Raw genomic sequence first — 12086 nt, 5'->3', positions numbered from 1 at the left:
TGGAAATTTGGGGTTCCAGTTCTGGACTGAAAGGAAAAGAAACTGTCACTTTTTGTTTTAGCATAAAGCCCAGAACGCAGTGTTTTCTTGTGTTAACTCGCAGTTGACCGGTAGTCATTGTGTCTGTTTCCATGGTGACCAACCTCGGGGGTGAAGGCTATGTCAAGTGGTGTTATTTTTTTATCTATTTGCCAGGTTCTCATCGGGACCTGCTTCATGTTGGGATCTGGAAAAAAAACAACAACAAACAGACAAACAAACCCCCTCCCACGGGGAAATAAAAAGAAATCATCGGTAAACCTTACATACTTTAATTAATTTCTTTTAATGCTTCACAAAGGAGGGTCCGGACATTTATTCATTTTTTTTTTTCCTCCATTCCCGCCATCGGATGCGACATTGAAAAAAACAAAAAGTCAATTGCAGGTGTTAAACAAAAAATAGAAAAAAAAAAAAAGACATCAACCTTTTAGTCCCTGGTTCCCAGACCCCGCCCCCTTTTACATAGAGAAAATAAATAGATGCATGTTAAAAGTTATTTCCATATACAAATATATTTTTTGAAGCTTATTGTACAAGCATTTACTTCCTTTTTTTTTTTTTCAAACCGACAGCAAAACATTTACAAGACTGAACCAAATACCAACCAGGATGAAGCTCTTTGCTGATATACTGTTTTTATCTATATATATTTTAGGTGTTGTATTTTATATTTTACTTTCGAGGGGGGCAAATAGGAAATGTTTGTTAGCTAGAAAAAAAGAAAGTTTGATTTTAAATTCAGCAAAAAGCAATAGTCTGCAAAAAAAAAAAAAGACCTGCCAGCAGTCCTCGTGTTGGCGGCGTCACATCAGCGCCGCTCTGTTTGACAGCATGCATCGTGGGGAAAAAAAATATAAAATATCAGCACAAGATGAGGAAGCATGTAATCGGGAGGAAATGTATCAGTAAAATAAAAAAAAAGAAAAAATATATATAGTTCAAAAATCTGACATTGTCTATTGACACAAAATAAATGTCTCTGAAATACCAAAATAGTGAATTATTAGAAGTACTATAAAGAATAAAGTTCTAGCTGTGGTCATATATTTCAAGGTTAAAAAAATAATATTCGCTCAATGTTCATTAATACCTCACAGAAAATACTCTCAGCTGCTTTCTTTTGGAGTAATTTATTCACTTTTTTTATTTTATTTCACGAGCTGAACTTGAGTTTCTGTGAAACAACCTGCCCTTTACGAAAAAGGAGACAGATTAAAATCCAAAATGATTTTGTCAACGTAGAAGCAGAAATCCACCCGTTCAAAAAAGGCACTTCTATCTGTGAGGAACATCGGAGTGTCATCGGCATACGGCGAGCTATATACAAAAAAAAAAAAAAAAAAAACAATGTACAAAACCTGTTAAAAAGAAAAGCTTTGTTCCCATATCTTCAGTTTCCTTTGCTTTGAATAAATATTTGATTTCATGAGCTTTGGGTATAAAATAGAGAGGTCTCAACCTGAGGTGACCATTTTGTTCCAGGTGTGGCTGTTCTTCTGTTCCCACCTGATGCGAATAATATTTAGCATTACAAAAATAAAAAGGAAAAAAAAGAGAAATCCACTCTATACAGTAAATTGTAGGCTGTAACTAAGGATAAACACTATCATTTATTACATGTATTACTTAACCATTTTGATATGTACATGAAAAATAGATAATTTATCTGTACTTATAGTTTGCTAAGTTGTGATTAAAATACAAGACATTTTTGATCATTTGAGGGAAATATTTGCAGCTTGTTTTTCCCTTTTGTGTTTCTGTTCAGAGTATTTATTTTTTTCCTCTACATATTTTTAATGCATTAATTTGGGCTGAAATATCGAGGCAAGATTTCTGACGTGTAAAAAAAAAAAGGAGAAAAATATCCAGGTTGGTTTCGAAGGGAGTTAGTGAAAATAAAAAATAAAAAAAACGGATGAGGGTGATGAAGGCTAGGCTGATACCAGACCAGCAGTTTATATGATTCATACTGGTGTTTTCTGTCTTATATCCCTACGGATACAGACATTTTCAAGGCAGTTTTTCAAAAGTCTTTTTCTTCATGTCACTGCAAATAATCCATAATTTGAGAGTTTCCAGAACGAAGACCTCGGCGATGCCAAATGTTCCCCCGACCCGTCTCGGGGTCGCTATTGCCGCCGGTGCTTTTTTTTTTTTTCGTCCGTCTGGTTCGCAGACTTATTTTTCCCTGCCGATCAAGAGCTCCGAGCGCCAGGTTTTTTTTTTCGAGCAGCGGGAAAATCGACTTCTGTCCTCATCAAGTTGGTGGTCAAGAAACAAACAAAAATAAAGGCAACTGCTGGTGAAAACTATCAATACTGCACATGAAAATATTCATTTCAGTATCTTCATCATTTACAAATCCTCATAGGGTTACGGTGTTGGGGGGGTCGGAGAGGGCGGAGCCAATCGCAGCTAACAGTGGGAGGAGAGGCGGGGTTTGACCTGGATGAGCCATCACCTGTCAATCACAGGGTCAGCTGTCAATCACAGGGTCAGCTGTCAATCACAGGGTCAGCTGTCAATCATGACCAGACAGCCAACCGTTCACACCAACGGACAATTTAGGTCTTCGATGAACCTGCTGACTGTTTTTGAACAGCGTTACGAAGACGGATGACTTGAAAGAGTTTTAACAATTAACTCTTTTTTTTTTTTGCCAAGTGTCTAACTTGTTCCCACTGTTTAACCAAATGGGCGGGGCTTAAGCATAAACAAAGCTGAAAGACAGTGAATTCGCTCCGTCGGTCAAAAGGCATCCTGGTCAGCAACGGATCGGCTTCAGTATTCTAACTGCGGATTATTTTAACTGAGGATTATTTTATCTCCTAATATCGGGGACTTAATCTCGCAGTAATAACGCTTCCTGTTTACGTCACGTTCAGGGATCTTCATCGTCGGAGACCTTCATGACAAGAACTGCTGAATGAGCGATCGGCGGAATAAGTAGCAGGACGAGTCCAGGTTGGTATGTTTTTGTGATAGGAAGTGTGAGGGAACAGGCGGGGGGTGGTGGTAACTATCTGCAGGCGCAGGAATCCACCGTCATGTTGGGGTAGACCTTCAGCACCACGTTCTTGTCCTCGTCGAAGAAAAGGATGCTGAGCGAAGACATCTTCTCCGGGACGCAGCAAGGCTCGGGGACGCCGGGGACGACGCCCACCGCCCGCACGATGCTCTGGATGGTGGCGTGGTTGGAAGGCTTCAGGGCCTGCGGGGGGCGAGACACGGAAACGCTAGCATTTAACCCAACACACACAGGAAAGTAGCTGAGACGTCGGTTTTCCCCGGAGAAAATATAAAACACGAGTCAAATCTTATAAATTATGGATTTTGAAGTGAGTCAAGATTAAATCACTTTATCCTTGTTCAGGAAGCCGACGAGCCAAGCTGGATGTGAGCGGAGAACATTTTCAGTGTTCTTCCCTACAACCTAGATGGATGCTAACATTAGCATCTTGCCCATATATGTCAATGTTAGCAGGTGGATAGCAGCTACATTAGCATCCGCGTGCCAGCTACACTCAAGTACGAGTCAGATTGTCTCAGCTGGCATGCGGATGCTAATGTAGCTGCTATCCATCTGCTAACATTAGCATCTAGCTCGTCTATTTCAATGTTAGCAGGTGGATAGCAGCTACATTAGCATCCGCGTGCCAGCTACACTCAAATACAAGTCAGATCGTCTAGTTGGTTGTTTCGCTAAAGTATGGCATGTGAAACAGGAAGTCCACCCAGCATGACGGGAAGTCCACCAAATCGGAAACTAAACTTTAGGAAAGATGCAAAAGATGACAACATTTCTGAATAATAAGTATTTTAACCCAAAATGTTTACTTTTAACATGCTAAGCCATAATCTCTTCATACATTTTTAATAACATATAAATATCTAATTCAAAGGTGAAAAATCGCTTGTTAAGACAGATAAGTCTGTCCTATTTTTATTTCCTATTTTCCTTTTATTCATTTGTTCAAATTGAGGAGGGAACGTTATCCCATTAAAGAGGATTTGATAAGGGTGAAATTAAACAGCACAGTTCAAAATAGCATTTTTCAAATGTTGATATCTGGGGACCTGCTTTAAAAAAGAAAATGAACTTAAAAACAAAAGGACAAAGGGGACCCACTTTCCAAGAAGGCCCTGATCCATAAATCATAAGAATGACGTCTTGAATACATAAATGAACCTTTTCTGACATTTCAACCTCCTTTCATTTTGAGTTTTTTTAGATGAACATCTAAAAATAAGAACCTATAAATGTTTTTCAAACGTGTTGATAGGCTCGATTATAATGATTTATGCGTTGTCGTTTTCCATTTATTTGGAAATGGTACTGATTTTTTTTCATAATTTGTCTGAAAATCAAACAACAGCCCCTCCTTGTGGCTGAAAGTTGAACTGCAGGTCTACATCTTACATCGAATCGATTTATTTTACCTCCTACGTTTATTAGAATATTGTTCTCCATCTGATGAAACAAAGACCCTCTCAATGTAAGTCATTAAGAGTATGATGATAAATAATGATTAATTCAGTCATTTTGTCAGATGACTCAATACTAGTAATCAGATTACATTTGTTGGTCGTGCAGTCGTGACAAATGACTTGAAATTGAAATTGAAATGTTATTGCTATTACTTTTCTATTTTGTTGTATTTTTGGAATCTATTGATATATGTAACATGATACAGTAACATTTAAAGTAATTCAATTTTAATTATTTTTTTTAACTCTTTTAATATGGCATTATTTCTAAGGAAGACCTTTCCATCATTTTTCTGTAACTTTATTTCTAACCAAATATTCCACGTACCAACTGGTAAAGGATTTTGATCGGTTGGCCGTAGAAGTGCGTGGACGACAGAGGAGAAACAAAGAACAGAAATGTTTTATTATTTACATATTTAAGCTATTTCCATGGCGTCCGACACGCTGCTGGGGGTTAGATGAATCCAATTCCCGTTGGGTGTGGCATGAACCCCCCCGAGCGGCTGCTTCTCGTCCGCTCGGTGACAGGTTCCTCCCAAATGTCCCGAAGGACGGGGGGGACGTTTTGCAAGCAGCTACTTGGCTTCTAAAGACCCCCCAAACCCCCCCCGGGGCCTCAGGCCTGCACTTCTGGGACTAATTAGGTCCCTCTACAAAGGCTGGCGACTTGGAGGTAAATGAATTAAGTGGTACATTCCGGCCATGTTTGGAATACCGCTGATATTATCTCCTGGGAGGCGCCACTGGCTACAAAAGCAGGGTGATTTTGTTTTTGTTTTTTATCTCCTTAAAATGCATAAAAGCGTGGATCCGTCACATTCCGGCGCCACTTACTGGATGTCAATCTGGCCACGTTTCACCGCTTTAACCGGACGCTGGGTTATACTTTAGCCATTTAAAATGCATCTCGGATGCGAGGCTCGAGGCCCCGAGGTCCGGAAGCTGTTGAGCGCTAACGTCCAGTGGCGCTAACGTTCCCCACCCGATGAGAAGCTAAACGGGCGGCAGGTTCTTTTTCTTTTTGCGTCATTAGCATACGTAATGTAGGACAGAGGGGCTGCGGGGGCCTTCGATGTAAATCGAACGCAGATCAACATAATGCAAAGCAGCGACGGGAAACGGACGGCTAGCGAGATGCCGCGAGAGCCCAGCCCCTCCTAAGCCTCTGACCACATTTAATTGGCACCTGAACCGAGTTGACTGAGAGGAGGCGTCCAGGAAGCTCCATCTGACAGGGAGTCAGGTGGCGGTTCGTCACCTTGGATGCAAGTTGGGAGCATTTGCATTCCATAGGTGTCGAGTTCTAAACGAACATCTGTACGTGGAACGTATCAAGAGACGGGGAGCTTTGAGTTTGTGCTGTAAAACTCGTTGCTTCTTAGACTGAAGGTTCCTGTTTGTCAAGATTAATGCTTGAACAAGGTGGAAACAGAGCCCCCCCGCCCTGAGTGGGCGGGACTTAACCAAGGAAGACGTAAAACAGACAGTGATTGAACCGGTTGACTTAACGCAAGATTACGTTTTAAGTTGTAACATGCTAAGTTGACGTCTGGGAGCGACTTGAGTTTCTGTTATGTTGAGTTGACTTCCTGTTATGAGATTCGACCCGTGGATTAAAATCTTCACCGCCATGTTGTCATAACACGCTGAGAAAAGAAAACGCAGCAACCGGTGGGTTTGAAGCCGTGCTATTTGTAGTAGCGCTGCATTTGTTTGCAGTCGGACGCTGGAACCAGGGAACAGGAAACGTGTCTCCTCGTACAAACATGAATGCTAACAGATTTTGTACCTTAATTGCTTATGACGGAGTAACTGCCAATTTTTTGGACCATTTTAGAAAAAAACAAATTAAACGAAGAGCAGACTTGCATCCCATCTGTCGGTGGACTTCTAATTAAAAGCTAATGACAACATTTCGAGGGATTTTAGTGTTGACGAGATTAGCATGGCTGACTGGTGCGACAGTTAGCTCGGATGAAAATCAGATTAAATTCCGAGTTTCTGGCAGGGAACTCGATCCGCAACCGTGCCGGGTTGGATTTTTCTAAGGAGGATCTCGGAATTTCCCAGTGACACTCGAATGCAGCGTTAGCTCGAGTAGCATCTCAGACTTCAAGGTACAGAAAATGTCCCCTTGTGGTCAAAAGGCCAGATGGACAAATAACGTTTTTTGCATCTTGCTAGTTTCAGGGACTCTTAATATTGGAGTGGCCACCGCCCATCCCTCAAAAAAACTGTCGTGGATCATCCGGAGTCATCTGTTGGGGGACGTCCCTCAAAGCTTCTGAAATGTTCTTGTCGAAATCTTCTTGTCTTTGCAACCGGACTGGGAATTTCTTCACTTGAAGACGTTTCACCCGTCATTCGAGAGGCTTCTTCTGTTCTACTGACCTATGGGGAGTTTCCGAATAGAACTGCCAAGTTTTTGGGCGGGTCTAGGTTATGGTGACTTGTTGTGGAAGTGGAAGAGTCAATCCGCAGAAACTAGGTGGTGTAAAGGGGGGGGTGGATTGTTCTCTGGACGCTCAGTTGTGATGTCCGCTACGTTTTTGGAACAAAAGGAACAATTAAACCGCCAAATATTACCAACAAAGAAAATGGTTTGATTTACGCTCCTTACTTTTGGTTTGACCTTTGGTTATGACGAAACCCCATAACCCATTCCGGTACCCCTTCTCAACACTGAACTCCCGCATGACCTCGGCAATTCGACGCCACCTCGGGCTGCGACGGGACTCACCTTCGGCATCGGGAACTGACAGGACCCCGAGCAGTAGAAGGCGTCGAAAGACTTGGGCGATATAATCCACTCGCTCCATCCGATGTCGGCAAAGTCCACCTTCAGGTAACGGCGGGCGCAGTTCCTGGGCTCGTTCCACTGCTTCTTCCGCGCCTTCTTGATGGTCTGCTCGTCAAACTGCAGCAGGGGCATCTTGTGCCGCTGGTTTTGATTCTTGCGGGTCTTTTTCCGCGGCCGGCGGGCCTGCTTGGTCTCAAAAGGCTCGTAGGGGCTGGCCTCGTCCCACCCGGTGGTCTCGTACGGGTACTCGGGCCCGGGGAGCTCGTTGTTCTGCAGCGGGAGCAGTACATTCACCGAACGCCTCCGCCTGTGTCGCCGCTCTTCTCTCCCGGTGCTGTTCCGCCCCGGTTTGTGGAAGTCCGTCATGGCCGGATCGCCGTCCCCCTGCGGGTGTCTCCGCAGGGTGGCCACCACGCTCTCCGGCTCCGATATGGCCGAGTCGTTGGCGTAGACCAGGATGTAAGGGGAGCGGTCCGACAGGAGCTGGTTCCACGGGCGCGGCCCCTGCGAGGCCACCTGGATCCCGATGAGCAGCTCATCGTGGTGCTTGGCCCGGTTCACCATCCGGGTCACGTCCTTCCACTGCCACGATATGAAGTCCCTGTGCAGCGTGGACACGTTGACCCGGAACTCCCCCAGAGTCCTCATCTTCTTGTCCAACGAGCCGAAGCTCCAGATGAGCACGTGGACGTGGCGTTGGCGGCGAGGCCCGTGGCGGCCACAGCTCTGCGGCGCCGGGCAGGTGGCGTTCTGAAGGTCCCCGATGTAGTAATGGAGGGTGGCGGACAGAACGTCCTCAGACTTGGTGAGAGACGTCAGGTTGAAGATCTGCAGCGGTTCCTGGTTTATGGTACCTGCGCGTTTGACGGGAAAAAAAATTGGACCATTTTTAATAAAACCACAGAGCCTGTTTTGGGAGGGTGAAGGATGACGTCTCAACATCCTCAAACGGGTAGTTTTCAATTATCCAAAGTGCAGCTTTCAATGATTTAAATCCACTTCCGGTAGAATAAGTGCCAAAAAATCTAACGGCCTCAAATGAGGACCTCGGGTTTCATCGGGTTCCGAAGTCATAACACAGTGAGTTCCAAATAAAATGTGACCAAATGGTGCATAATGATGTTTACAGTCCTTTATATTACGAATACCTCTACCACTACTTCGTACATTACTACTAATATTCATCGCAACGACAACAAAAGTAATAATAATAATACGGAACAATTCATGTCAAACAGAAATGAAGAAACACTGTCTTAGTAATTTGTAAGAAATTTGAACTCATTGACATTATTTAAAAACTGAAGAAATCATTTCACAAATCTTGGACTTGGAATATTATGCGACCTTAAGATTTCATAAAAATAAATGAATGATGGAAATAATATATAAAAATATCCGCTTCTCGCCGACAGGGGGCAGTGCGCGCCAACGCACGCCGGGTCCGAGCGGTAACGACCGGAGAGCGACTTCCAGATTCACGGGATCAAATGTCACCGAAACGGCTCCCGGTGGAAAAGCAAAGTCGATAAAAAGCCGGGATTCATTTTTGTTCAAATGCGGGGTCGGCACAGCCAAAGTGCGGTTGCCCGGCCTTCAAAACCAAAAAAAAAACCTCCGGTTCCCGGTTTTATGAGCCCGCAGGGTCCCGGGCGGGGCGCCACCGGGCGGCGGGGCCGATCCCCTTCGGCGGGGATCAGCAGGTGCTCCCGGCATCATCCGCAAGTATCACGATGAGTCAGATTGCGGGGATTGCGGGACAGGGGGGGACTCCAGGAAAGACGCGCATTAAAATAAGTGAGTAAATAAGAAGCAGCAGGGTGCCTGCGGGTACTTGCGGGTGCTGCGGGTACCTACCCCAGTGCGCCTTGAAGCTGCGGACCGTGTTGCCGTCCCTGAAGGGGAAGCCGGCGCGGGTGTACTTGGCGTAGAGCAGCTGCATGTGCTCCGTGAGCGCGTCCTGCGCGGCCGGCTCCCGTCCTCCGTGCGTCGGGGCCGCCCGCCGCGCACCGACGGTGGCGCTCAGCGTGACGCACAGGCAGCCCCACACGCACAGAAGTGCGAGCGTAGGTGCGGGCGCGGGACGCCGGCGGAGAGCCATGCCGGGGTCCGAGAGGCGAGGGCGGCGGCGCGGGGAGAGGTGAGCCGCGGGAGGCGCGGGGAGCGCAGGGAGCGCGGGTGGCGCGGGAGGCGGGCGGTCCTCGCCGCCGGTCGCGGAGATGAGTGCGCGTCTGCCGGGGAGCGGTCACTGTCTCCGGGGAGACATACCATCACCCGCGGGGGGAGCCTCCGTCCGAGGGTGAGACCATCACCTTTGACTCCGGCCGGGTCGAGACGCGCACAGGCGGGAGGGGGCGGTTTGTAAATCCAGCGGGTCCGAGGTGTCGAAATAAAAAAATTAAAAAATTAAAAATAATTATTATTCTAATAATAAAAAATAATAATCTCGTTTGATGCGGCTCCTGATTTTTTTTTTTTTTATTATTATTATTATTTGTATTATTTTTTCCTGTTTCCCCCCCAGACGGGTTGATATCCGGAGTCCCGCGCTGCGCTCAGGAGCTGCAGGCGAACCGTCTCAGCTTTCATTGAAGGTGAAGCATGTTGTGCTTGGTATTATAGGGCTTGTGGGACCAGCTGGGTATTCCTCACAAACACACACACACAAATGCGCGCGTACATGCACACGCATGCAGTCGGGAATGAGAGAGAGAGAGAGAGAGAGAGAGAGAGAGAGAGTGAGGGAGGGAGGGAGGGAGAGTTTCCTGTTCCAGATGCTTTTACGCGCCCCGGAGACAAATGATCTGCTATCGGGAGTCCGAACCGGGGCGGTCCTGCTGCATGAGTTTTCTTCTTCTGAAGCTTTCTTTTACTTTAAAAAACAGGTTAATCAAATCAAAATCGCATTCCGCCTGGTGGGGGTGGAGGGGAAGGGGGAGGTTGGGGCTCCGCAGAGCTGCGCGTCTGCGCCGCGCCGCTGAATGGAGCGGCTTACTGCGGGCATTAAAGGCTCCGGGTTCCATTTAGCCGGGTTGAATGGACTTAAGCAGGCACATCCTGTGCCATCGCGGTCCGGTCCGGATGCTGTACTGACCCCCCCACCCCCCCTCCTTGTCCCCATCCCATCCCCCTCCCCTTCCGTGCCCCGAACAGCCCATCCAGGCGGGGTTAAGGCCACCCGACCGCGGCTGGGGCTTCTCTTTCAGGGGCGCTGGGGAGGAAATGATCAGGGGTCCGCCCCCCCCCCCGCCCCCCGGCCCCCCAACACCCCCTGGACATCTGATTGCAATAATATTAGCAGGCCTCCCCCCCACACACACCCCAACATCCCCCACTCCAGCTGAACAGGGGGAGGAAGAGGAGAGAGCGCAACGGTGACGTCACACCAGAGGCCACACTACCTGATGGTGATCATTCTCAATCAATCAATCGATTAATGTTCAGAACCAAAGCCTATAAACGTGGCTGCAAATATTAAAAAAAAAATGATCATGATTATTGGGATGTAAACATGCTCAGAGGTGTCCATCAGAAAGCATGTAATATAATACATGTTTGTGCTCCTTTAACTTGATGATTGACACTGGTTTTGAAGGATTTAACAAAAAAGAAAAATCGTGGTCGTTAGGGTTGAGGTTAAGTAAGGGGTTTTAACCACCATCACCAAAGTGGTGATGCTCAAAATCCTTTATCTGAAGAGGAGATAGACCACTGGAAATTGAAGCTACCCTCTCATGGTCTTGGATGGGGTTTCTAACGGCACCACTCCCAAGCTGGCTGGAGAGCTAAGAGGGTTAGGATTAAGGCTGGGACTGGGGTTAGGGTTAGGATTAGGGTTAGGGATCTGGATCATTTTGGCTTTCCCTTGGTACTTAGGAGGTTCTCAGTCTTCGAGGTCATGGTGAATTCTTGTCGAAATGTTCTCGTCTTGACAACCGGGCTTGAATTTCTACACTTGAAGATGCTTCACCCTTCGTCCGAGAGGCTCCTTCAGTTCTTTTTCAGAACTGAAGAAGTTACTTCTTGGTACTTTGTTCGGACTCGATTCACTACATCGTTGATCCCATTTAAAAAAAAAAACAAAAACATGGTCATTAGAGTTCAGGGTCAGGGGTTATAAACACCATCGCCAAGGGTATAATCCCATAAAATCGTTTTTTTTGGAAAAACTACAAGATACGGTGATGGAAATTGGACCCGCCAGGTTATGTAAGGGGTCTGAGGAATCAGGACCGGATCAGGTAATCCTCCCACAGCAACTCAGTCACAACATATTGATTCTAATTGATTGAAATCAGGTTAATTTCTCCACTGTATTTTTTTGCTGTATATTTTACATACGTTAATTACTTTTGGTTTGTATCGACCGATTCATTTCCCGTCGTCACCCTCAGGCGGCATCTTTTCCAACATCCCCATCATTATTAAGTAATATTTGACTCCTTGGATTCATAGTAACCAAGTAGATATGTCTGTGGAGGCTCTCAGTCATCCAGGTCATGTTGAATTCTTGCCGAAATTGAATTTCTTCACTTGAATATGTTTCACGCCCCATCAGCTCAGAACTAAGGAAGCCTCTTTTTAGACAAGAGTAACCAAGTGGATTTCTGCGTAGGTTGATAGAAAGCCGGTCTGACTCTGGCATTTCAGATCACGCTGTGGACATTAGCTTCACGTCAGCTGTCTCGCAAAATTAAACCGCGGGAGACGACTTTACACAAACCAATAAAAGCGCAGTGGGCGGGGCGAG

At 45.9% G+C, this 12086-nt stretch overlaps 1 protein-coding gene across 1 annotated transcript; it reads right to left on the bottom strand.

Annotated features, from left to right (window-relative positions):
* Positions 1-94: 94 nt before the first annotated feature.
* On the bottom strand, positions 95-9917 carry bmp3 (bone morphogenetic protein 3). Its single transcript, XM_086169605.1, has 3 exons — positions 9194-9917; positions 7277-8190; positions 95-3256 (listed from the first exon to the last, which is right to left on the bottom strand). The coding sequence occupies exons 1-3, from the start codon at positions 9435-9437 to the stop codon at positions 3065-3067; spliced, it is 1350 nt and encodes a 449-aa protein (XP_086025731.1). The 5' UTR covers positions 9438-9917; the 3' UTR covers positions 95-3064.
* Positions 9918-12086: the final 2169 nt, after the last annotated feature.

The sequence above is a fragment of the Fistularia commersonii genome, chromosome 22, assembly GCF_037954325.1.
Source record: "Fistularia commersonii isolate RoL2024-O1a breed Wild chromosome 22, RoL_Fcom_v1.0, whole genome shotgun sequence".
Lineage (NCBI taxonomy): Eukaryota > Metazoa > Chordata > Actinopteri > Syngnathiformes > Fistulariidae > Fistularia > Fistularia commersonii.
The sequence above is the reverse complement of the archived record's forward strand: the minus strand, read 5'-3'. Positions and strand labels throughout refer to the sequence as shown.